Here is a 25,016-nt window from a genome sequence, read left to right as displayed (position 1 = left end):
TAAAATCTTAAAAAAAAAAAAAAAGGATGCGGAAAGGACATGACAACTAAATGCAAGACAAGATCCTGAACCAAGAAAAAAAATTCATTACTGAGGACATTATGGGGCAATTGGCAAGTTTGGGATATGGACAGTAGATTGTAGCATTGTGTCTATTTAATTTTCCTGATTTTGATAGTTGTACTGTGGTTATGTAAAACATGTTCTTGTTCTTAAGATATTCACATCCATGTGTTTATGAGTAAAGAAATACCTTGGGTACAGCTTACACTCAAATGGCTCAGGAAAAAAAAAAAAATCCCGTACTTAGAGAAATAATGTTAAGCAACTGTGGTCATGATGTTGATGGGTAATTCTGAGTTTTTCTGAGAATATAATTCTCAGAATATGTAATATAATTCTGAGAATAATATAATTTTGAGAATTATATTCTTGCCCTTTCTCTGTGAGCTTTAAATGATTTCTAAATAAAAAGGTTTTTAAGAAAAAGAAGGTACTCTGGGCACACCAGGCTGCAGCCTTGGGCACCCCAGTGCCCAGCTGGGGGCTGTGCATGGCTGTGGATGACACCTCCTGTCACCCAGACTCTCCGTTCTCAGTGCTACTAAAGGAACTCAGTGTGTGGCTGACCCCAAAGCTGTCCTGGGTTGACTCACAAAGGTAGGATGAGTCAAGGCAATGAATTTTTTTTTGTAATTTTATTTACTACAATTTTAAATTCAAAATCTGGCATTCTGGGTGGCTGGCGCCTGGGTGGCTCAGTTAGTTAAGTGTATGACTCTTGATTTTGGCTCAGGTAATGATCTCAGAGTTCTGAGATTAAACCCCACATGCGGCTCCACACTCACCTCAGAGTCTGCTTAAGATTCTCTCTCTCCCTTTCCCTCTGCCCCTCCCCCCCCCCACACTCTCTCTCTCTCAAAATAAATAAATAAAATCTTAAGAGAAAAAAATGGCATTCTTTGCATCCCAGGGATCTCTGTGGTAGAGGGAGGGAAGGGGAAGCTACCCAAATGTAGTGTTTGTTGTGGATAATCCAGACCGCAGATTTTAGTATAAACAATGTTCATTTATCGTTGATGATGTTCTTACACGTTCTCCAACAAAGGCAGGCTAAGATTTCCCCCAGAACCAGCCCAGTATCTTGCCTATTCCCCAAAAGGAGAAAACTAAGTCCCCAGCAAGGGCCAAGGTAAGGACAAGAAAGTGCCTTGGGTTCCCTCCACCAAGGTTAGTGGTTTCAACTTATGGAAAGTTGCAGATTGTCCAAGAAGCACAGATACGGACCTGGAAGAGATGTCCCAGCACCTCACACCTGTTTCCGGGTCCTGACCCTCCCAAGGCAAAGGGCAGCCACCTTGCCATTCTCATCTCTAGAAAGGGGAGACCACACAATAAGGTTCAGTCCCAGACCACCCCCAGCCCAGTGTTCCCCTCCTATCACCTGCCCTCCAGCCACACAGTCCCACTACCCCCTCTCCCCAGGGGTTGTCAGGGACAGAAGGCCCCTCCCTCATCCTCCTCAATGTTCCTCCCCCTCCCCCTCCCATCACTAGGGTGTCCAGGACATTGTGTGACTCAGGAAACAGCTCAGACGCGAGGCTTGCAGCAGGCAGAGGAGGAGGAAGGGGCGGTGGGAGCAGAGGAGGTGGCTCCGGCCACAGTGAGGGCTCTCAGGGTCCTTGCCTGAGAGGGCAGCGAGGGGCTCAGGGTCTGGGCTGGTGCTCTGGAATGCAGCCGCCTTCACTGCTGCTGCTGTTGCTGTGTCACTCAGTCGTCAAGACCAGAGGTGAGGCATGGGGCAGAAGTGAGGGATCCCATCTTCCTTAAGAGGCTGTCGGTGGGTTGGGGGCAGAGGGCCAAGCCCCGTGCTTTGAGGGGACCCTGGATGGAGGAGAGTTTCACACAGGGAGGGAGGACTCTGCCCCTGGAGTTGCACAAGTCACAGAGATGGTGACTATCAAGGGAATGGGTGGGAAGGTGCCTGCCCCCAGGGAAAACCCAGCTGGCCTTGGAGCTGGGAGACAGCAGGCCCTCACAATCGCATTTAGGAGGTGAAGAGGGGGAAAAAACGGACCACCTGCTAAGGGGAGGCTGCAACGAGAAAGCAGGAGATGGAGACACGGGAAGGTCAAGGGCTGACCGAGTCCCTTTCCCGGTCCAGCTGTCCCCACCCCCCGGATGGCTCAATGCTGGGCCCTTCCGGGAGGAAATCCCTTCAATGTCTCAGCCATTCACCTTCCTGGAGTTCTTGGGCCCCCGTCCTGAGCCCTGCTGTCCTGCTTCCCAGGGATGGAGCCTGAGGCTGGACTTGGGAGGCTGGAGAATAAACAGGAAAGGGGGTGGGGATTAAGAGCTGAAAGAATCTAGAGGCCTGGGGTTGGGAGGGGCGGGGTGGGAGGGGCTGGGGCAGGAGCACCACGTGGGGACCAGGAATGAGCGGGTGGTGGTTGCAGGCACAGGTGTGGAGCTGGTGCAGGTAGGTCCTTCCAAAGCAGCCAGAGGAGGAAACAGCACAAATCTCCCCAGTCCCAAGCCGTCCTCATCTCCATCCCTAGTGCTGCACTGTGGGGACTCCCCAGAGCCCTGTGCCAACGGAGGCACCTGCCTGAACCTATCTCAGGGACAAGGGACCTGCCAGTGAGTGTGCCTCCTGGGAGAGGGAGACTGGGGGTGGGGTGGGGGGCGGCGCAGGGCAGAGGGGGAGAACTGGGAAGGAAGGAGAAAGGGAGGTGGTGAATGCTCTGAAGGGAAAGGAAAGCAAAGGAGGGAGGTAGGAGAGAAGGCAAAGAGGGCCCAGTGACATGAGTCTTCTTCTCCCCCTTCCCCCCCCTCAGATGTGCCCCTGGCTTCCTGGGTGAGACTTGCCAGTTTCCTGACCCCTGCCTGGATGCCCAGCTCTGCCAGAATGGGGGCAGCTGCCAAGCCCTGCTTCCCACCCTCCCAGGCTCCCCCAGCCTTCCCTCTCCCTTGGCCCCCAGCTTCTCCTGCACCTGTCTCTCTGGCTTCACTGGCCAGAGGTGCCAGGCCCAACTCAAGGACCCCTGTTCTTCCTTCTGTTCCAAAATGGGCCGCTGCCACATCCAGGCCTCAGGCCGCCCACAGTGCTTCTGCCTGCCTGGATGGACAGGTGAGCACTGCAGGGGTGAGGGAGAGGGGACAGGCAGGAGCAGGGGCTGGGAAAGATAGAACAGGAGTCTGAGCGACAGGGAGCCCTTCTGAAGACAGAGCCTGTGAGAATCAAGAAGCTACTCTTGCTGACCGTTTACCAGACACTGACCTTCACCAGCCCAGTGGTACCAATGGTTAAAATGTTGAAATATTTCCAAACCCGTCAGTGAATGGCTACTGCCATAGCCCCCTTATTGTACCACCCTAACCCTTCTCCTGGCCCCTCCACCCAGCAGCTAGAGGGTTCTTGCCCAGCACAAGGTGGGGGAGGGGGGAACTCCAGGATTCTGCCTGATGGACATCTGAATGGCCTCTCTTCTGAGAAGTGGGAGCCCGTGATAGCACCTGGAAAAATGTGCTGGTGGAAGGGATCTGGCCCAGAGAGAGGAATGGGTATCAACCCTGGGAAGAGGGGTGCAGCCCTGGGGCAAGGTGAGGGACCCCGGGGGGGCAGGGTGTGCTAGCCTGAGGAAGCAGTCGGGAGTGCAGAACAGCGGAGAGCCCCTGGAGAGGAAGGCCCCTCTGACCTACGAGGATGGAAGGGACTGGACAACTGGACAGGGCAGTGGAGGCCACAGGGGTAGGAAAGTGCGCTGTGAGCAGTGGACTAGAAACCAGGCTTCTCACACTTGGCCACGCTCAGCCCCTAAACATCCCAGAGAGGCTGATTTAGTGGGTCAGGAGTGGGTCCAGGCATGGAGATTTTTTAACTGCCCAGGTAATTCTGAAGAATTGGGGGTGAGAGGCCAGGCTGTGTGACAAGCACCATCAGTGTTAACTTGCCAGGCAGGCCCCGTGCTCTGAGCAGGGGCTCTGGGCAGCCATTCTCAGCCCAACCACCAAGGAAGCGTGTGCCCTTGAACTAGCTCTCTATGTCCTTGGTTGTCTGCTGATGTCTACATACAGTTGTTGAGAAAAGGACGGGGGCCATGCTCAGGAGGGGCTGACTTAGCTTGGTGCCAGCCACCCCCCTGGCCATTGCCCCTGTGCCAGCGGCTGAGGGAGGTATCTCCTTATTATCTGGAACACTGTGCCCACCCAAAGATTAGGGAATCCAGAGAAGAGAGGCCAGAGAACTACCCGAGGGCGCACAGCCAGCAGGGGGGGGGGGGGGGGGGGGCAGCAAAATGCTAAGTCTCCTGGGAGTTCTCACCTGCCCACCAAGGAAAGGTGACCCAGAGTTTCTCAGGCAGGGCCAATCGGCCATACTCCCACCAACGACTACATGTCATATTTTCCAGAATGGCAAGGGGTGGTGGAGCAGGGCAAAGTGGGTATGGGAGGAAAGGGAAAGAAACATGAAAATCAGCCACAGAGAGAAGCCAGCCTGAGAGCTGCTTTCTCTCAGATGAGCTGGGATTTGTGTAGTGCTACCGACAGCCCTCTCTGTCCTCTGGCTCAGGTGAGCAGTGTCAGCTTCAGGACTTCTGCTCGGCCAACCCCTGCATCAATGGAGGGGTGTGTCTGGCCACACACCCCCAGATCCAGTGCCTCTGCCCACCCGGCTTCGAGGGCCATGCCTGCCAACACGATATCAACGAGTGTTTCCTGGACCCGGGACCTTGCCCCAAGGGCACTTCCTGCCATAACACGCTGGGATCTTTCTGGTGTCTCTGCCCCACTGGGCGAGAGGATCCACACTGTGACCTTCAGCCAGGACCCTGCCCCTCTAGTGGCTGTTCCAATGGGGGCACCTGTCAGCTGTTTCCAGGAAGAGACTCTACCTTCCATCTCTGCCTCTGCCCCCAAGGTGTGTCCTAACCCGCAGCCCCTCTCCCTGAGTAAGGAGAGCACCTTCCCTCAGCTAATCTCATGTCCCTATCAGGTTTCACAGGCCCGGACTGTGAGGAGAACCCAGATGACTGTGCTGGCCACCAGTGTCAGAATGGGGGCACTTGCCAGGATGGGCTGGGCACCTACAGCTGCCTCTGCCCAGAGACCTGGACAGGTGAGTCATGTAAGCCAAGTCCACGGCACCTGCGACCTAGGTGGTCAGCCCCTGGCCTTCCCTCCTTGCAGGTCTCCCAGCTCCAGCTTTTGTCCCCTTCCCACTCAACCCTGCAGGTTGGGATTGCTCTGAAGATGTGGACGAATGTGAGGCTCCTGGTCCCCCTCGCTGCAGAAATGGGGGTACGTGCCAGAACTCGGCTGGCAGCTTCCACTGCGTGTGTGTGAGCGGCTGGGGAGGCACAGGCTGTGAAGAGAACCTAGATGACTGTATTGCTGCCACCTGTGCCCCAGGATCCACCTGCATTGACCGCGTGGGCTCCTTCTCCTGCCTCTGCCCACCCGGACGCACAGGTGTGACAGCGGGCCCAGGGAGGGGCCAGTAGAGATGGCAAGTGAGAGAGGCACCAAAAGGGCAGCTGGGGGCTTTGAGCGGCCCCGGAGAGCCTCACAGCCACCCTGCCCTCCAGGACTCCTGTGCCACATGGAGGACATGTGCCTTAGCCAGCCGTGCCACAGGGAAGCCCAGTGCAGCACCAATCCCCTGACGGGCTCCACACTCTGCCTGTGTCAGCCCGGCTACTCAGGGCCCACCTGCCACCAGGATCTGGACGAGTGTCAGATGGGTAAGGCACCCCCGCCCACATCAGAGCCTCTCTGAGCCCCCAAGCAGGCTCTGCAAATTGTTTTTCAAGTGAAAAATACAATCATCTCTTTTTTCCTGATTTTACCCAGATTTGGCATCTCTTCCCTACGTAGTCTTCTTACCAATGCTCAGCCCTCCAGACCCCATTTAGTCCTTCTGTGTCTTAAAGACACTGGCTCTCTCTCTAAACAGGCCCTTATGCCTTCCCTGGCACTCTGGCCTCCTTGCCCTTCCATCCCGGGCCCCTGCGGACTCCTGACTCTTCTCTCCTCCCAGCCCAGCAAGGCCCCAGTCCCTGTGAACACGGCGGCTCTTGCCTCAACACCCCTGGCTCCTTTGACTGCCTCTGTCCCCCTGGCTACACGGGCTCCCGCTGCGAGGCTGATCACAACGAGTGCCTGTCCCAACCCTGCCACCCTGGCAGCACCTGCCTGGACCTGCTCGCCACCTTCCACTGTCTCTGCCCACCAGGTACGAGATGCATGGGGCCTTGGGTATAGAATCAGGGGACTAATCCTGAACCCCCCGGGCATGACCCCTGCGGAATACAAATGGCCCCAGGCTAGCTAGGCTCAGTTACCAAAGAATGCTTCTCATCTCCCCACCCCAGATAAACGCTCTGGGATACCCGAGGCTCCTAGGAGAAGGGCTGCCACAGATGATAGTGAGCTTGCGCACCGCTCAAGTCTGGGTGACGGAAGAGCATTCATTTCATAGTCATTGTAAAGTGCACAGCCTGGTCCACTGTACACAGAAGCTGCTCAAGGAAGAGCAGAACAGCAGCCTCTGCTCATGCCAACTCAGAATGTGCCTCCTAATCACAGAAACTCTCCCCTGTAGAGGCCCTTTAAATCCCAAGGGGCCTGTGTGCTTGGATTTGGTACAACAGGAAAAAAAGTGCCACAGGACTGTACCTACCTGCAAGCTAGTTCTAAGGGGGAGAAAATTCTCCCCAGGGACATATAGCCAATACCAGGAAGCTGAATGAAACCAGAAAAATACTAGCTTACTTCATGCCAGGAACCACCTGAGCATCTTACATGCCTTTTGTCATCTTTGCAACAATCCTATGAGGTCAGCATTATTGCTGTGCCCATTTTATAAATGAAGAAACTGGGGGTGCCTGGGTGGCTCAGTGGGTTAAGGCCTCTGCCTTCGGCTCAGGTCATGATCCCAGGGTCCTGGGATCGAGCCCCGCATCGGGCTCTCTGCTCAGCGGGGAGCCTGCTTCCTCCTCTCTCTCTGCCTGTCTCTCTGCCTACTTGTGATCTCTGTCTGTCAAATGAATAAATAAAAAAAAAAAAATCTTTATAAATGAAGAAACTGAGGCACAGAGAGGGTAAGTGAGTTGTCCAGCTAGTAAGTGGCAGGGCCGGGATTCAAACCCAGGGCTTCTGTAGATTTACCCACTACACAAAACAGCCTTTCTCAGCGGAGCAGCATCCAAGGTCAAAAGCGGAGAGAACCGTCCAGCAATCCAAGGGACAGGGATAGATGCCAAGGATCTTCACAAGCAGACTCCCCAGGCAAGAAGTGGGAGGCAGCTGAGGACTGGAGGCCCATCCAGTTTCAGTTTAGTGTGAGACTGTGGATACCAGGAGAAGCGCGAAGAACCAGGACAAATATGGGACCAACAAACTCCCCAAATGCCCTTCAAATACCCACCTTGGGGATTCCTGGTCTCCCTGGCACAGAGGCCCACTCGGGTAGAACAAGAGGCTTGAAGCACCTCTACGTAGATGCCCATTTGTCTCACTTGTACCTTGCGAACCTCCAGGCTCATTAGTCCAGCCGGGTGAGCCCACCTTCTGTGCAAAGAGTGGCCCCAATAAGTACTTCTTGCTGCCCCCATAGGTCCCAGCAGGTGCCCCGCTCCCTGAGCTTTCTCATCTGGAGGGAGCAGAGCTACACAGCAGAGCAGCAGGACCCAGGCTCATCTCTCCAGCCTGCAGGCAGAGCATACCCTGGGAGGGGCTGCCTGATGGGGACACGTGCTGGTTCTAGAACCCGGGCCTCCTGGGCAGAAGGGGTGAGCCGCCCAGGCGGGGCTGACCTGGCTGAGCCTCATCCCACACCACACCTCCATGTCCTCAGGCTTAGAAGGGCAGCTCTGTGAGGTGGAGACAGACGAGTGTGCCTCTGCTCCGTGCCTAAACCAGGCTGACTGCCACGACCTGCTCAACGGCTTCCGGTGTGAATGCCTGCCCGGTGAGTGCCGATCCCACTCCAGCCCTCTGCCCCACCCTGAACCACAGTGCAGGCCCTGCAATCACCCCAAGCCTCTTGAAGCTCACTCTGGCCTGACCAAGGAGGCCCCCATTTCTCTAGCTCCTCTGCCCCCCAAACTCCCTTCACGTTCCCCAGGTCTTTCCTGTATACTCACCCATCTTCATCTCTGTCCTGCCAAATCGCCCAAACTACCCTTTCTAGCCCTCCTCCAGAGTCCTCTGTGTGCTCTCCCTGCTCGTGGGGATCCGGGGCTGGTCCTGGCACCGCTCACCCTGGATGCAGGGAACATTGCCCTGGCCTTCCTCTTCCAGCTTCATCAGACCCCTCTGCTGATGAAGAGGGGTCTCATCAGCCTGCTCTGATGATAATGGATGTTTATTGAATATTTACTCCAGGCCAGGCACTTGGCTGTGTACTTTTCAGACATTCTTCATTTAATCCTTTCAATGACAACATGAGGTATGTTCCATTATTCCCCTTTTACAGAGGAGGAAACCGGAACCTAGAGAGCTCAAGTAGCTTGCCCAAAGTCACACAGATAGCGGGTAGCTGAGCATCATTCCCTTGTCATCTCCACCTGCCCAGGTGTCTTCTCTGGGAAGCCCTCCAGGTTCACCTTTCCTGGTGAGGGGAAGGGCTAGGACTTGCATTTATGCCTTTCACACAATATATTTTTAGCCTTGATACAAATATCCAGTTATGGCTTATTTATATGAAGAATGAACTTACCAAGTTACTCTCTGTTATGTTCTCAAACTCAAATCAGTATTTGAGAAGCCCTGAAATTGGTGCCTCATTATATAATGAAACATGTACACGAACCCCCAAACCAAGCCATCTGAAACAAGAACCTTTCCATTGCCATTTGTAGCAATGTTATTTCTATATATGTAAAGAGAAGACTCTAAGTATTAACTCTAAATTTCTTATTTAAATCCATGAAATCATACCTGTACAGCTCAGTCAGAAATATTTGTAACAAACTGCCTAATGAATCTAGAGAAAATCACTAAAAAGGAAGGAAGGAAGGAAAGAAGGGAGGGAGGAAGGAGGAAGGAAGGGAGGGAGGGAAAGAAAAGAAAAACATAAGACAAACTTTGCCATCTCACTGCACTCACTCCCTGCCCCACCAGGATTCACTGGGTCCCAGTGTGAGGAGGACATCAATGAGTGTGGGAGCTCTCCCTGTGCCAATGGGGGGCAGTGCCAGGACCAGCCCGGATCCTTCCATTGCGAGTGTCTCCCAGGTAAACCAGGGCTCAAACACTGGAGGGGAGAGTGGGGCAAAGGACAGACTTCTGGGCAGGTTCCTTACCCTCCTGCTGTGCCACAGGCTTTGAAGGCCCTCGCTGTGAGGCAGAGGTGGACGAGTGCCTGAGTGGTCCATGCCCCGCTGGAACCAGCTGCCTGGATCTCCCTGGAGCCTTCTTTTGCCTCTGCCCCTCTGGCTTCACAGGTCAGCCAGGGAGGCATTAGAAAGGACTGGCAGGAGAGCTGAGCCCATTTGGGATGGGGCAGAGGTCACAACTGGGCATTCGAGGGCTGAGATGTGAGAAGAGGAGGAGACGGGAACCCCTTGGAGTTATTCCATGCACAACCTGCACAACTGTACAACCTGGGGCTAACAGCAGTTGTCATCCTTAGGGCACATGCTGGGCCCAATTATGAATCATGTGTGATTAGGGTTCCACAGGAAGCCATTCATTGGCTTATTTAGCAAAAACATTGTCTCCTCTGCCAGACACAGACACAAGCGCAATAAGAGAGTTGCTCTCCTCAACTGGCTTTAAATCTAGAGCAGAGAGACCAAGAAGTCTTGTTGGTTATGGCCCAAAGGTGCTCTGGGAGAGGACTGCACAGAATTCTATAGGAGCACAAAGGACCAGCCAACCAGACTAGAGATAAGAGGGCTTCATGGAGGAGGTGATGGCTGAGCCGAATTTTGAAGAATGAGTAGGAGTTTGTCATGATAGAGTGATTGCATGTTTTAGCTGCAGGTAACTGCATGCACAAAGGTGTGGAGGGAAAACTGAGGAGGCTCAGCAGTTATAGGAAAATCATGTCACACAGGGCCCTGTGTGTCATTCTGAAGAAGTTAGACTGTATCCTGAGGCAATAGTGAGCCACTGAAGGACAGCTTCATGGGGTGTGAGCAAGTCATACATAAGAAGTGGCTTTGGCCCCATCGAGGACATGGAGGGACTCTGTTTTCTCCCTGACCCATCTCCCCACTGCAGGTCATGTCTGTGAGGTTCCCCTGTGTGTCCCCAACCTGTGCCAGCCCACGAGAAAGTGCCAGGATCAGGAGGACAAGGCCCACTGCCTATGCCCCGACGGGAATCCTGGCTGTGCCCCCATTGAGGGCAACTGCACCTGCCACCATGGGCACTGCCACAGGTAACCTTCCAGGCCTCCCTGTGCCGTCCCCCTGTCCTCCTCAGCAAGGGCAGAGCACAGCCAGTGAGCAGGGAGCCTGCGAGAAATAACCGAGAGAGAAGAGGAAGGAGATGGCAAAGTGCTGAGCTCATTGCCAATTTGAGGGCACAACTAGTGAGTGATGTCCCATGGGGGCAGAATTCATAAATCCTGGGGGGGACCAAAGGCTAGGGGGTCAGAGCAGAAAGAAAAGCATTAGATCCCAGGGCCAATTCATCATACATTAGACAAATACTGAGCATCTACTATGTGTGGGTACTTTTCTAGGGACTGGGGAAACCGCACAGAACAAAAGAGATAATGTGTCTGTTCTATTTTTTTTTTAAGATTTTTATTTATTTATTTGACAGAGAGAGAGAGAGCACAAGCAGGCGAGCAGCAAAGGGAGAGGGAGAAGCAGGCTTCCTGACCCTGAGCTCCTGAGCAGGCTCCTAGGCAGGCAACCCGATGCGGGGCTCAATCTCAGAACCCTGGGATCATGACCCAAGCCGAAGGCAATGCTTAACCGACTGAGCCACCCAGGTGCCCCAACACTTCTGCTCTCATGGAGCTTTCCTTCTAATTAGGAAAGAGAGACAATAAACAGTTACAGGAGAAATGTAGAGTATGGAAGGGGGACAATGCTGAGGGCAGAGCCACTGAAGAAAGGGGCCAGAGTCTCAGGGCAAAAAAAAAGAAGAGGGGTTTGACCATTGAGGGAGGGGATGATGTAAAAAAAAAACACCAGAAGAAGAAAACCCTCCCTTTTCTTTTCATGACCAGATCCTCATGTGTGTGTGACGTGGGCTGGACAGGACCAGAATGTGAAGCAGAGCTGGGGGGCTGCATGTCCATGCCCTGTGCCCATGGGGGGACCTGTCAGCCCCAGCCCTCTGGCTACAACTGTACCTGCCCCCCAGGCTACACAGGTGAGGCCCTCCCTAAGCCACAGACATTCTGGGCTGGCCACCCTCTAATCAAGGGCAAGGCCAGTAGAGACCTGTCCCAAGACTCTGGGTCTGGGTCACCACCCAGGAGAATGGGGCACGGGCTGTAGGGAACACAGGTGATGTGCAAGAGGCAGTAAGAAAAGACAAAAGGTTGGATGGGAGAAAATAGGGATGGGGATGAGGAAAAGGAAGGGGAGGGGAGTGGAGGAAGACAAGAGAGAAGAGGATTCCCTTTCTCAGACCCCACTCACTTCCTTCAGGGCCTACCTGCAGTGAGGAGGTGACAGCTTGTCATTCAGGGCCCTGCCTCAATGGTGGCTCCTGTAGCCCCAGGCCGGGGGGCTATTCCTGCACCTGCCCTCTGAGCCACACTGGGCCACGTTGCCAGACCAGCACTGACCACTGTGCCTCTGGTGAGTGCCCACCGCATCCTCCAGCTGGGCCACAAGAGGATAGAGGAACCGGTCAGGGTGGGTGTGTTACATATGAAAACAAATTAATTGGGTGCCATGATGGGGTGCTATTTTGATGGGGACGGGAGGGAGGGCGTGTGTGTCCTGTGTGTGGTGTGACTAAGGCTACAGGCCAGGTTACAGGCAAGGAACCCAAACCCTCACAGCCTCCTCTCTCCAGCCCCGTGCCTCAATGGGGGTACCTGTGTGAACAGGCCTGGCACCTTCTCCTGCCTCTGTGCTGCGGGCTTCCAGGGTCCACATTGTGAGGAAAGGACCCGTCCCAGCTGCGCCAACAAGTGAGCAAAGACCCCCCAAGAGGAAGGGAGGGGGCCCCCTCAGCCTTCCCACCCTTCCTCTCCATCTCCTCTGGGGCTCCAGGCTGCCTCGAATTCCATATTGCAGATCCTTTCACTCTGCTTCCCTTTCTTCCCCATCTCACCATCACGTCCCACACTCCCTCCCCTTTGATTGCCCGGACTTCCTCCCACTGTGCCCTGTGTCCATCCTATTCCAGCCCCTGTAGGAACAGGGCAACCTGCCAAGATGGCCCCCAGGGTCCCCACTGCCTCTGCTCCCCTGGCTACACAGGAGGCAGCTGCCAGGTGAGCGGTGCTGAGCCAAGTTGCTGAGGAGGGTGGTGGCTAGAGGGCTCTGGTGGAAGGGTCTCTGGGACTAGAAGACAGAGCAGGGAGCTGGGGAGAGGTATCCACAGGAAAGGGGGTCTGGAATCTGGGAGTGGAGTGAGGTTTGCATGGAATAGAAAGAATGAAAGGATTTCTGATGCCAGGGATGCTCTGGGATGTGGGTATCAGAGGAAACCAGGGTGGGAGGGGGGCTATCACCGGGCCCCAGACCATTGAGGAGAGAGTTTGAGAAGTAAGGATTTTGAGGAGCTAGCTGAAAACCTTCTCTGGGTCTAAACACATGATATTCTGTCCTGACTCATGCTCCCTCCCAAACCTCAGACTCTGATGGACTTATGTGCCCAGAAGCCCTGTCCACACAATTCCCACTGCCTCCAGACTGGGCCCTCCTTCCAGTGCTTGTGCCTCCAAGGATGGACCGGCCCTCTCTGCAACCTGCCACTGTCCTGTCAGAAGGCCGCCCTGAGCCAAGGTACTGACCCAAGGACCAAGGGGGAGCAGATGAAGAGAGTAAGGGTGTCCCCCTCTACCTGATCCCTGATGGCATCCACACACAACATTTGCCCAAAACAACCAACTGAGAGTCAAAGTAACACAGACCAAACACTATTACTAATGCTATAGCTCCGCCCTTGGGGCAGCCTACCACCACTCAGCTTCTATCCCCACTCTCAACACAACTCAAGCAACACCAACCCGTCCAGCCAACAAGACTCCAGCTTAACACGACCCCTGGGACATAGCTCACTGCGAAGCAACCCAACTCTGTCATTACCAATCATAACTCACCTAGAGTGGACCACACTTCACTTCACTCAACTCAACAGCTGCTTCCCACTCACTTGGATGTTACGTCAACCCCCTTGTAAAAGAACACACCCCTCATTCATATGAGGCTTACTATGAGCAGAACTCAAGCAGGAGCCTCTTGTGGGCTTAAAGGATGGGAATCACCGTGAGGGAACATGAGAGGATGCAAATTCAGGGGACAGACTTAGCCCATTAGTTAACCCCCCCTCCCAAAGTTTCCTTTGAGTTCTTTCTTCCTTGAGACTTGTTTTAAACTAAGAATACAGTTGCTTATAATGATCTAAAAAGCCTGGGGTGCCTGGGTGGCTCAGTGGGTTAAGCCTCTGCCTTCGGCTCAGGTCATGATCTCAGGGTCCTGGGATCGAGCCCCGCATCGGGCTCTCTGCTCAGCAGGGAGGGGGCTTCCTCCTCTCCCTCTGCCTGCTTCTCTGCCTACTTGTGATCTCTGTCTGTCAAATAAATAAATAAAATCTTTAAAAAAAAAAAAAAAGAAATCTGCTCAGCAGGGAGTCTGCTTCCCCCTCTCTCTCTGCTTGCCTCTCTGCCTACTTGTAATCTCCATCTGTCAAATAAATAAATAAAATCTTTTAAAAAAATTAAATTAAATTAAAAAATAAATTAAAAAAATAATAATAAAAAGCTTAACAAGAGGTATCTCTCCCCATTCTGGCACAACAGGCAGGAGGGGGATCTTGATGTTATAACCTTTTCAGCACCAGAAGTTACTGACTCCTCAGGCTCCAAGTGGCCTCCCCCCAACCCAGGAACATCAGTGATCTCCAAGAGCCTCTCTGCTGTAGGTCTGGGGCCCCTGAGAAACTTTCCTCCCCACTTAGCTACATCCATCCCTGTTTGCCTCTCTCCTCAGGCACAGAAGTGTCTTCCCTGTGCCAGAATGGAGGCGTCTGCCTCGACAGAGGCTCTTCCTATTTCTGCCGCTGCCCTCCCGGATTCCAAGGCAGCATATGCCAGGACAGGGTGGACCCATGTGAGTCCAGGCCCTGCCAGCATGGGGCCACCTGCATAGCCCAGCCCAGCGGCTATCTCTGCCAGGTGAGCAGGCCTAGAGGAGAATGGGGAGGGGAGACAAGGGTGGGCTGCACGTGGGAAAAGCTGCTGGGCAGGGCACTAATGTATTCATCTGCTTTTCCTTTCTTTACCCCACCCAGCCAACCTACCCCCAAATCATGTCCTTTTGCCTCCTAAATCTTTATCAACTCTGGCCTTCCTCCTTCACCCTCTGTCCCACTGCCTCCATCCAGGCCTCTGCTGCAGGCTACCTGGGCACCTGGAGCTCCCTGTCCCTGCCCTAGAGGCTCAGCCTTTACTCCACCACCAGGTGCTCTGTTGAAAATGTTAAGTTGGCCTGTCACTTCCCCACTTAAACCCCTTCAGTGGCTGCCCACCTCTTTGACAGTGAAGTCCGAGGCCCTGGTGACCGGCCTGCCTCCTGGGTCTCATCTCGCCCCACCCCCACCCTCCTGCTCTCTGCTCCAGCAGCTGCTGGCTTCCCTGCACACCCCGTTTACTGGCTCTTCCGTGCTCTTCCCCACCTCTCTTCCACTGATGGTGCCCAAGAGGTGCCTTCCTCAGGAAAATTTCCCTAACTTCTCTCCAGACTGGGTTTGGGCCTCTCTTTGGTGGTTCCAGTCACTGAGCAGCAGAGACAAAGCTGGGATTCAAGTCGGAGCAGCCTGATGCCTGTAATCCGAACTCCCAGCTTTGGGGGCACCTGAGTGACTCAGTCGGTTAGGCATCTGACTCTTGATTTCAGCACAGGTCATGATCTCAGGGTCATAAAATCCAGCCCTGCGTTGGGCTCCAGGCTGGGTGTGGAACCTGCCTAAGATTCTCTCCCTCTCCTTCTGTGCCCCCCCCCACACACACACACACAAAGAAGGGGGGCACCTGGGTGGCTCAGTCGTTAGGTATCTGCCTTCAGGCTTGGGTCATGATCTCAGGGTCCTGGGATCAAGCCCTGCATCGGGCCCCCTGCTTGTGTTCCCTCTCTCGCTATGTCATCTCTGTCAAATAAATAGATAAAATCTTAAAAAAAAAAAAAAAAAGAACCCTGACTTTGAATAAAAGACATGATGCAGATCCCCTAAACATTTTTTTTGACTTTTTAATTTTTTATTATGAACATTTTCAAACACACATGAAAGCAATGGACTAATTAGTAGTGAACAGCCCTGCACCCATGACTCAGCTTTACCTCCCCTTTCCTGAGACTCCTCCTCTCAGACATCCCCAAAACACCCCACTCACCTGCTTTTCTCAACCCTCTGGCCACTCCCCAGATTCTCTGTAACTCCCTCTTTCTCCACCTTTCGGAAGACTTGCTGGTACAGTGTTCTTACATGCTCTCCTTGCTCTTGCAAGAACTCAGCCCATGGTACAGAACCTCATCAATGACCCTGCTCCCACCAGCAGAATGGCATGAAACAAGGCCCAAATGCTCAAGGGCACTGGTTAGGACATTACAGACTCGCACTGAACCCCAGCTCTGCCACCAGTTAGAAGTGTGACATGTGCAAGTCACTCAGCATTTCCAGGAATCAGTTGCCTTTTCTGTAAAGTGAGAATCAAATGAGATAACACATCTGCAGGGTTTGGGGGAGAGTTTTGTGAGGTTATGTATAGAAACCATGTAATAAATGCTGTCTCTCTCTTCTGGTTGAATGAGAACGTCACAGAAGTGGGGAGGAGTTCTAATTCTCTTCATATTTCTAGTGCCTAAAACAATGCCCGGCACAAAGTCAAAGTTGGCACTCAGCAAATGCTTACAAATTAATCAACAAAGGGTGCCTGGGTGGCTGAGTCATTAAGCGTTAAGTGTCTACCTTCAACTCAGGTCACGATCCCAGGTTCCTATGATTGAGCCCTGCACTGGACTCCCTGCTTGCCCTGGAGGGGGTGGGAGGGTAGGGGGTCAGGGATGGGGGCTGCTTCTCCATCCCCCACTCCCTCTGCTTGTGTTCCCTCTCTGGCTGTTTCTGTCAAATAAATAAAATATTTTTTTTAAATGACAAAGCATGACAGAGCCTGGTGGAGGTGTGGTGGGGGAAGGAGGTCTTACCAAAATGGACCTATTGCTTAGTGGCAATGTATCCTAAGATGCTTTGGGACTGCTGGAGGGGCTAAGTTGCAAGCCACTGAACGAAGGTGTGTCATGGAGTTGAGACAGAAGGGTTGGGCTACACAGGGCTGTGATTGACAGTAAACTGAATGATGCTTTGAACTGGAAGGTGGGGAGAAGGCTGGGCAGACGATCTTGAGCTGGGTCCCCTGTAGCGCTGGGATGGGTGGGATGACTGCTTCCCTGTCTGACCCTCTTTGCCTACAGTGTGCCCCAGGCTACAGTGGACAGAACTGCTCGAAGGAATCCAATGCTTGTCAATCCCAGCCCTGTCACAACCATGGGATCTGCACCCCCAAAGCTGGAGGCTTCTACTGCACCTGTCCTCCAGGCTTTGTGGGGCTGCGCTGTGAGGGGGATGTAGACGAGTGTCTGGACCAGCCCTGCCACCCCACAGGCACAGCAGCCTGCCACTCTCTGGCCAATGCCTTCTACTGCCAATGTCTGCCTGGATACACGGGTGAGGCCTGGGAGGGTGTGTGCAGGCACACCTGGGGCACAGCTGAGCTCCCAATCCCCACCCACAAGGCAACCTAGTCATTGTGTTCATCCCCCTGCCTCCACACCACACCCTAGAGACTATGCCCAGAATTCCCCTGCCTGAGCAGGTAGAGCTGGGTTAATTCCCAGGAATGAGCTAGGGAGGAGGCAGTGACAGAAGCAGGGTGTGACATCTGATCCCACCCCATCACAGGCCAGTGGTGTGAAGTGGAGACAGACCCCTGTCAGAGCCAGCCCTGCTCCCATGGAGGGTCCTGTGAGACTATAGTAGGACCACCCCTGGGTTTCACCTGCCACTGCCCCCAGGTGAGTGACCGCAAAGCTGTCTTCTCTGTTGCCCCCAATACTGATGCAAGGTGAGAATGCCTGAACTAGGATCCTAGAGGGGAGCCCAGGGAGCACTAGAGGTGTATTACTGGTGAAAGCTAGCCCATGTTACCGTGGTAAATGATTCAGAACCAGTTCAGGGGGAAAGGCAGGATCAGGTGATAGCATGAATGGAATTTTCAGAAATCACAGGCACTGCCTAACACAAGACCCCTAAGTCAAGCTGGGTGAGACCTTGGATAAGTTCTTTTACCTGTGTGTGTGTGTGTGTGTGTGTGTGTGTGTGTGTGTGTTTATGGACTTCAGATGCATGAAATCAGGCTAATTATAAGCCTTGGTTCATGATACACTAACATCATTGATTTGTGCATGTCTTTCTTTGTATTCTTCTTATAACATAACACCCATAAACCGATAAACGATAACTCACATGTGCTTATGTCTTCCTCTATCCCATTTGCCTTCCAGAGAAGGAAAAGTATATAACCCTATGTACAGGGATGAAGATATTAATTACTACCACTCTCTAGGTGGTTAGTCTCCTAGGTTGTTGCACACAGCTGTGGTTCATCCATTTTCACCACTGCGCAATATGTCATTGGTGAAAGTACCATGGACCATGGTTTCAACATCTATAAAATTATGAACTTGATGTTCTCTGAGGCCCCTTCCAGATATGAGACTATAAGACCCACTGAGAGTCTGCTTGTCTGGGGGAGGGTTGAAAGAATAATAAAGAGCCTCCCCCAATCTCTCTCTCCTCTCCACAGGGTTTTGAGGGCCCCACCTGCAGCCACAGAGCCCCCTCCTGTGGCCTCCATCACTGTCACCATGGTGGCCTATGTCTGCCCTCCCCCAAGCCTGGCTTCCCACCCCGCTGTGCCTGCCTCAGTGGCTACGGGGGCCCTGATTGCCTGACCCCTCCGGCTCCTCGCGGCTGTGGCCCTCCTTCTCCATGCCTACACAATGGCAGTTGTTCAGAGATCCCTGGACTTGGGGCCCCAGGCTTCCGATGCTCCTGCCCTCCCAGCTCCCCAGGACCCCGGTGTCAGAGGCCTGGAGCAAAGGGATGCGAGGGCAGAGGTGGAGATGGGGCCTGTGACGCTGGCTGCAGCGGCCCTGAAGGAAATTGGGATGGGGGAGACTGCTCTCTGGGGGTCCCGGACCCCTGGAAGGGCTGCCCTTCCCACTCCCAGTGTTGGCTTCTCTTCCGGGATGGGCAGTGCCACCCACAGTGTGACTCTGCTGAGTGTTTGTTTGATGGCTACGACTGTGAGACTCCTCCGGCCTGCACGTGAGCCTGAAACCCTGACTTGGGGGTGAGGTGTGGGGGAGGGCAGAGTGAGGCAGGAGGAAGGACATAGATGCCTCTGGGTTGCAGTGTGACTATAGCCTCAAGCTCTGGGGAGTTTCCACCCTAAAACCGTTGCTAAGTAGGGGTAGAAGACACTGGGCTCCAGCCCAGGGGAGTAGGGCAGCATCAATATTTAACATGGGGACCAGGGAGGAGGGCACCGCCTCTATCTGGCCTCCTCTCTCAGAGTTGTGGGACCTCTGGCCTCAAGCCTCTTTCTCTGTGCCCCGTTGCCATGGAGTATCTACCCTAGCAACCAACACCCCTGAGGGAAAAGGGCCTCGGACTCTCCTTCAGGGAGACAGGAGTGCTTGGGAGGGTAGGGAGAGGAGACAGTCCTAGGAGACAAGGGTGTAACAGACATTAGAGGGTCTGGACTACCTGCCATCCAGGACCTGACTAAGCCCGTTGCTCCAAGCTCTCCCCACTTAGCAATCAGTACCCTAGAGGCAGTGGAATATCAGACATCTCTCTGGAATGAAAAAGGGGGTCGGGTTTCTTTGGGGATCCTGAGTCCCCCTCTCCTCACCCTACAGTCCAGCCTATGACCAGTACTGCCACGATCACTTCCACAATGGGCACTGCGAGAAAGGCTGCAACACTGCAGAATGTGGCTGGGATGGAGGTGACTGCAGGCCTAAAGATGGGGATTCAGAATGGGGGCCCTCCCTGGCCCTGCTGGTGGTGCTGAGCCCCCCAGCCCTGGACCAGCAGCTGCTTGCCCTGGCCCGGGTGCTATCCCTGACTCTGAGAGTGGGGCTCTGGGTAAGGAAGGATAGTGATGGCAAGGATATGGTGTACCCCTATCCTGGGCCCCAGGCCGAAGAGGAGCTGGGAGGAACCCCGGACATCTCCCATCAGGAGAGAGCAACCCTTCACACACAGCCTGTGGGCAAGGAGACAGACTCTCTCAGCACTGGGTAAGAAGGCAGGGCCAGGGGGGCGGTACGCCAGACACCAGCTTTTTAGTGGGTGGAGGGAAGGGAGTCAGGGACCAACACAGGGGTCTCTGGGGCACCTCCCCTACAGGTTTGTGGTGGTGATGGGTGTGGATTTGTCCCGCTGTGGCCCTGACCACCCTGCATCCCGCTGTCCCTGGGATCCTGGACTCCTGCTCCGCTTCCTCGCTGCCATGGCGGCAGTGGGGGCCCTGGAGCACCTGCTGCCGGGACCCCTACTGGCTGCCCATCCTCGTGCTGGCACCGGTAGGTGACCCCCTCATCTCCCCTGACATTGCTCCCAACCCACTCCCAGCAATGGAGGTCAAATGACACAGGATTGCAGGGACCGTAGATGGTAGGTGTAGAGACTGACCCTTGTGAACCTCATTCTCTAACTGGATCTCCTCATGGCCCCTTTGTTCTTCAGTCTCCTTCCTCATTTCCCTAAGTACTTTATCCTAATCTTTATCATCTGGACCATCCTCTACTAAGTGCAATCATCCCTCTGTCAAACAGCTCACAGTACAGGAAAGAATCATAGCCCATACAGCACTTACTACAGGCCAGGCCTTGCTCTAAGGGCTTTATAGTATCAACTCATTTAATCCTCCCAACAACACAATGAGGCAGGTACTATTATGATTCCCGCTTTGCAGATGAGGAAACTGATAAAAGAAGTTACTGCACTTGCCCAGAGGTCTCACGGTTAGTACCCAGCTTCACGAGAAATAGTCTCTTTTTTTGTGACTGTGTCTCTCCCGCCAGCACCACCCACCAACCAGCTTCCCTGGCCTGTGCTGTGCTCACCAGCGGCCGGGGTGCTTCTCCTGGCCCTTGGGGCTCTTCTGGTTCTTCAGCTCATCCGGAGGCGGCGCCGAGAGCATGGGGCCCTCTGGCTGCCCCCTGGATTCATTCGAAGGCCTCGAACTCAGCCAGCTCACCGCAGACGCCGGCCTCCCCTGGGTGAAGACAGCATTGGCCTCAAGTAAGAGTGAGGAGGAAAGGGGCTCAGGGAGGGGACCCTTTCCTGTGGAGACATTTATGATCAGAATTTGATGACAGAGGAAGGGGAGAGGGGGAGGAAGGCTGCTGGAAGTCCTGGGGACCCTGAAGGTCCTCTACCCAAACACCCCCTTCCAGGGCACTGAAGCCAGAGGCAGAAGTTGATGAGGATGGAGTTGTGATGTGCTCAGGCCCCGAGGAAGGAGAGGAGGTGGGCCACGTGATAGTACTGGGGCAGGAATGGTCCTGAGGTAATGGCAGAGTTGAAGGGAAGAGTCAGCCTTCCTTCACTGATCCTTGTTCTGATCCCCAAGGCTGAAGAAACGGCCTCACCCTCCAAGTGCCAGCTCTGGCCTCTGAGCAGTGACTGTCAGGAGCTCCCCCAGGCAGCCATGCTGACTCCTCCCCAGGAATCAGAGATGGATGTCCCGGACGTGGACACACGTGGACCTGGTATGTGAGTCAACCCAGACCAAGAAAAGGAAAACTCCCGTTGACTCTTTTAGAATCAGAAAGCCTTTTGATATTAAAACTGAGAAAATTAACTTTAGAGTTAGTGCCTTAGAATAGTGATTCTTAAAGTGTGGTCCCGGGACAGAAGAATCAGGCATCATCAGGGCAATTGTTAGAAATACAAATTCTCAGGCTCCACTCCAGAGCTACTGACTCAGAAATTTGAGATACTAGGGACTGTGTATTTTAACCAGCCCTCCAGGTAAGTCTGATCCAGACTCAAGTTTGAGAACCACTGCCTGGAATGTCTAAGAATTAAGGCACACCGGCATCTTTTACAGATGAGGAAACCGAAGCACAGAAAAAAGTAAAAAAGTCATTTGACTAAAGACACACAAAATCAAGAGCCAGAGCTGGGCTTCCTGACACCTCAGGCTATGATTCTCCCTGAACCGCCATGTTCTCCTCCTCCCCCAGTCACGTCCTTTTGACTGACTTGTCTCCCATTCTTCCTGTCTCCCACCCACAGACGGGGTAACACCCCTGATGTCGGCAGTTTGCTGTGGGGGAGTGGAGTCCAGGACCTTCCAGGGGGCATGGTTGGGAAGCCCTGAGCCCTGGGAACCCCTGTTAGGTGGAGGGGCCTGTCCCCAGGCTCACACTGTGGGCACTGGGGAGACGCCCCTGCACCTGGCTGCCCGATTCTCCCGGCCAACTGCTGCCCGCCGCCTCCTTGAGGCTGGAGCCAACCCCAACCAACCAGACCGAGCAGGGCGCACCCCTCTGCATACTGCTGTGGCTGCTGATGCTTGGGAGGTTTGCCAGGTCAGTGCACACTGGGGTCACTAAAGGGAACAAGGGGCAAGGCAAAAGCATCCCCTAGGGTTTGGCAGAGAGGAAGGTGATGTGAGATTGGGGGTCTGAAAGAGAAACAACAGATGGCCAAATATGGATTGGGAGCTGGTTAAGAGTGTGAGGGGCCTGAGGGAGCAGTCCAGGACAAACAGGGTTCACTGGCCCTCTCTGGACCCCCAGCTCCTACTCCGCAGCAGACAGACTGCAGTGGATGCACGGACAGAGGACGGGACCACAGCCCTGATGCTGGCCGCCAGGCTGGCAGTGGAGGACCTGGTTGAAGAACTGATCGCAGCCCAAGCAGATGTGGGGGCCAGAGATAAATGGGGTACGGATCTGGAGAGGTTGGTGTTGTGCTGTGGAGAAGTGGCACAGATGGAGTGTGAGATAAGATGCAAAAAAAGGAAGCAGCAGAGAGACCAACTGCAGACGGGGGATCCCTTCCCACCTAGCCATCAGGGTGGTAAATCTGCAGTGCGACGTCAGTATAGAATCCTACCCCTGTCATCCTTAACAACATACCCACACTGCCCTAGCCCACTGGTAACTAGGCTGAGGAAGGAGTGTCTGTGAGAAGGGGGTTGAGGTCTAGTGGGGGTAGGTCTCCCGGTCCCACCGAGCCCAGAACAATGCCCCATTGTCCCTCCCGCGCGCCGGTGACGTTAAGAGAAGCAGGGCTTCCTGCCGGCCGGCGGTCACCCGGGTAACGCAACGCTTCCGCCTTTGAGGTAACCCCCACGGGCCCAAATAAGTCCTTCCCCCAAAACCAGAATCCGTGGGAAACAGGAACCCAGGCGTCTGTTTCCCAGCCTCGGAGTAACAACCACCCACGTCGTCCCCTAGGAAAAACCGCGCTGCACTGGGCCGCCGCCGTGAACAACGCCCGGGCCGCCCGCTCCCTTCTCCAGGCCGGAGCCGACAAAGACGCCCAGGACAGCAGGGTTAGACCAGGAGCGGGCTCTACTAAAACAAAGCAAAACAGGGCGTACTGGAGGCGGAAAGCGCGGGAACGCCACCCGACCTGAAGGGGGAAGGGCCGGTGCCCAAGTGGGTGGAGTCCGGAAGGACCACTCTGTGGGCGTGGCCCTCCCTGACCTCGCCCCCTGGCGGTTTCCTCTGACACAGGAGCAGACGCCGCTGTTCCTCGCGGCCCGAGAAGGGGCGGTGGAAGTGGCCCAGCTGCTGCTTGGGCTGGGAGCGGCCCGAGGACTGCGGGACCAGGCCGGGCTAGCGCCCGGGGACATCGCCAGACAGCGCAATCACTGGGATCTGCTGACGCTGCTGGAGGGGTCACTGGAGGAGCGTCACAAAACCACGCCGGGCCGCGGGGCGGGCCCCTTCCCCCGCTCGCGGACAGCGTCCGGCAGCTTGCCCCCGCGTGGGGGCGGGGCCCCATCGCGCTGCCGGACTCTGTCGGCCGGGGCCAGCCCGCGCGGGGGCGGAGCATGTCTGCAAGCCCAGACTTTGTCTGTAGAATGGGCGGCGCGCGGGGGCGGAGCCTACTCGCATTGCCAGGGTCTTTCGAAAGGAGGAGCTGGAGGAGGCCCGCGCCCCGGAGCCCGTAGGTTTTCTGCAGGCATGCGCGGGCCTCGGCCCAACCCTGCAATAGTGCAAGGAAGATCCGGGGTCGCTTCCGGAAGCGGGGGTGGGGCCTCGGCTGATTACTGGCCCTGCGATTGGGTGACCCTAGGGCCCTGCGGCCCCACCTCCAGCACTCCCATTCCGCCTCCTTGCCTTACGCCGTCCCCCGAGCGGGGATCCCCTCAAGTTGCCTGGGGTCCCCCAACCCACCAAGTAATACCTTTAAGCGCGGAAAGCGAGGGTCAAAAGTAGAATGCTACACGACAGGGAGGGATTCTAAAAATGGGCACCCAGTCTGGAAAGACTCCAGATTTTAAGATCCCGGAGCCCCAAAAGTGAGGGGTCATGAGTATGCTGTCCTTCCCCAGATGAGTGTATGCCCACTCCGTCTTCCACGTGGAGAAGCTGCAGCCCTGGAAAAAGGGTTTGGGGTGCTGGAATGACGGGGGCCTAGCCCTTCTCCCAGGGCATAAGGGTGAGGGGCTACCCAAGGGTGGAGTGGAACTGGGGATATACCTCTGAACTGGAACCAGTAACTGCAGACACATAAGATGTAAGATGTTCTTTCCTGTATACTGTATCCAAAGGAAGCTTCTATCACCCATCACACCCACCACCCACAAATGGCTGACAAATATTTATTGAGTGCCCACTATGTGCCAGGCACTGTGTAGGTGCTGAAGTGGGGGGCCAAGGCCACTCCAGCTGACGATTCCTTGCACTCTCACCACTTCCCTCAACAATCCATCGCGGGGATGAGGCGCCATTCTTCTCACCTCTATCTCTATTTAAGAACCTTCAATCTGTCACCCCATAATAAAGCTTATTTGAAATGTTAACCCTTTTTTTTGGAAGATTTGAGTGGGATGGGAAAAAATATTAAATGACTGCATACTGTTTTCAGAATGTTGTGCCCTAAGATCAAAGTCATCCCTTTGGATGGAGGCTTTTAGTACAGTTCAAGAGCAAGAATAAGTAGATTTGGGGGTACTATGTTAATTTAGAGTATCATCTGAAAGCAGGAATCTCTCATAGCCCAGGGAGAAACCAGACACACACACACACACACACACACACACACACACACACACACTAAACCATGCATATCCTTTGTCCTCTTCCAAGGGCATTTAGCTATTCCTAAAGCCTCAAGTTGGAGAGAGCACCTCAAACATTATCCACCTTTCAGGAACATGGTTACACCTCTTTAATGGTGATGGGCCTGAGACATGGAAGCATGAGGCATTTTGAAAGCTAATAGTAGGGTGCCTGGCTGGTTCAGTCATTATGCAACTGCCTTCAGCTTGGGTCATGATCCTAGGGTCCTGGGATCAATTGAGCCCCAACACCCCTCTCCCCCCACCCCACCCCCGCCATTCCGCTTCCTCCTCCGCGGGAAGCCTGCTTCTCCCTCTCCCACTCCCCATGCTTGTGTTTCCTCACTCGCTGTATCTCTGTCAAATAACAAAACATTTTTTTTAAAAAGCTAATAGTGACTACCATTTATTGAGCATTCACTATATGCGAAATACTTTTATCACATTTAATCCTCACATCAATTCTACAAGGCAGGTGCTATTAAAACTCCATTTTACT

At 54.3% G+C, this 25,016-nt stretch overlaps 1 protein-coding gene across 2 annotated transcripts; it reads left to right on the top strand.

Moving 5' to 3' along the window:
• The first annotated feature begins 1,731 nt into the window (after nt 1-1,731).
• On the top strand, nt 1,732-24,244 carry LOC111152233 (notch 4). Of its 2 annotated transcripts, none has more exons than XM_022510662.1 (30): nt 1,732-1,789; nt 2,559-2,640; nt 2,838-3,130; nt 4,574-4,921; nt 4,997-5,119; nt 5,236-5,472; nt 5,589-5,744; nt 6,041-6,235; nt 7,859-7,972; nt 9,127-9,240; nt 9,327-9,449; nt 10,231-10,390; nt 11,192-11,337; nt 11,619-11,771; nt 11,992-12,109; nt 12,328-12,415; nt 12,779-12,929; nt 14,136-14,320; nt 16,614-16,866; nt 17,101-17,213; nt 18,005-18,528; nt 19,125-19,508; nt 19,618-19,793; nt 20,295-20,514; nt 20,670-20,742; nt 20,846-20,984; nt 21,514-21,809; nt 22,020-22,167; nt 22,683-22,780; nt 22,965-24,244. In XM_022510662.1, exons 1-30 carry the CDS (start codon nt 1,732-1,734, stop codon nt 23,670-23,672), a joined length of 5,976 nt encoding a protein of 1,991 aa, XP_022366370.1. In that variant the 3' UTR covers nt 23,673-24,244. The 2 variants fall into 2 exon arrangements, with proteins under 2 accessions (XP_022366370.1, XP_022366369.1); XM_022510661.1 differs by having other exon boundaries at nt 20,670-20,751.
• The last annotated feature ends 772 nt before the right edge of the window (nt 24,245-25,016 follow it).

This window comes from Enhydra lutris, unplaced genomic scaffold (assembly GCF_002288905.1).
Source record: "Enhydra lutris kenyoni isolate GAN:26980312 unplaced genomic scaffold, ASM228890v2 scaffoldscaffold28, whole genome shotgun sequence".
NCBI classification, from domain to species: domain Eukaryota; kingdom Metazoa; phylum Chordata; class Mammalia; order Carnivora; family Mustelidae; genus Enhydra; species Enhydra lutris.
The sequence above is the reverse complement of the archived record's forward strand: the minus strand, read 5'-3'. Positions and strand labels throughout refer to the sequence as shown.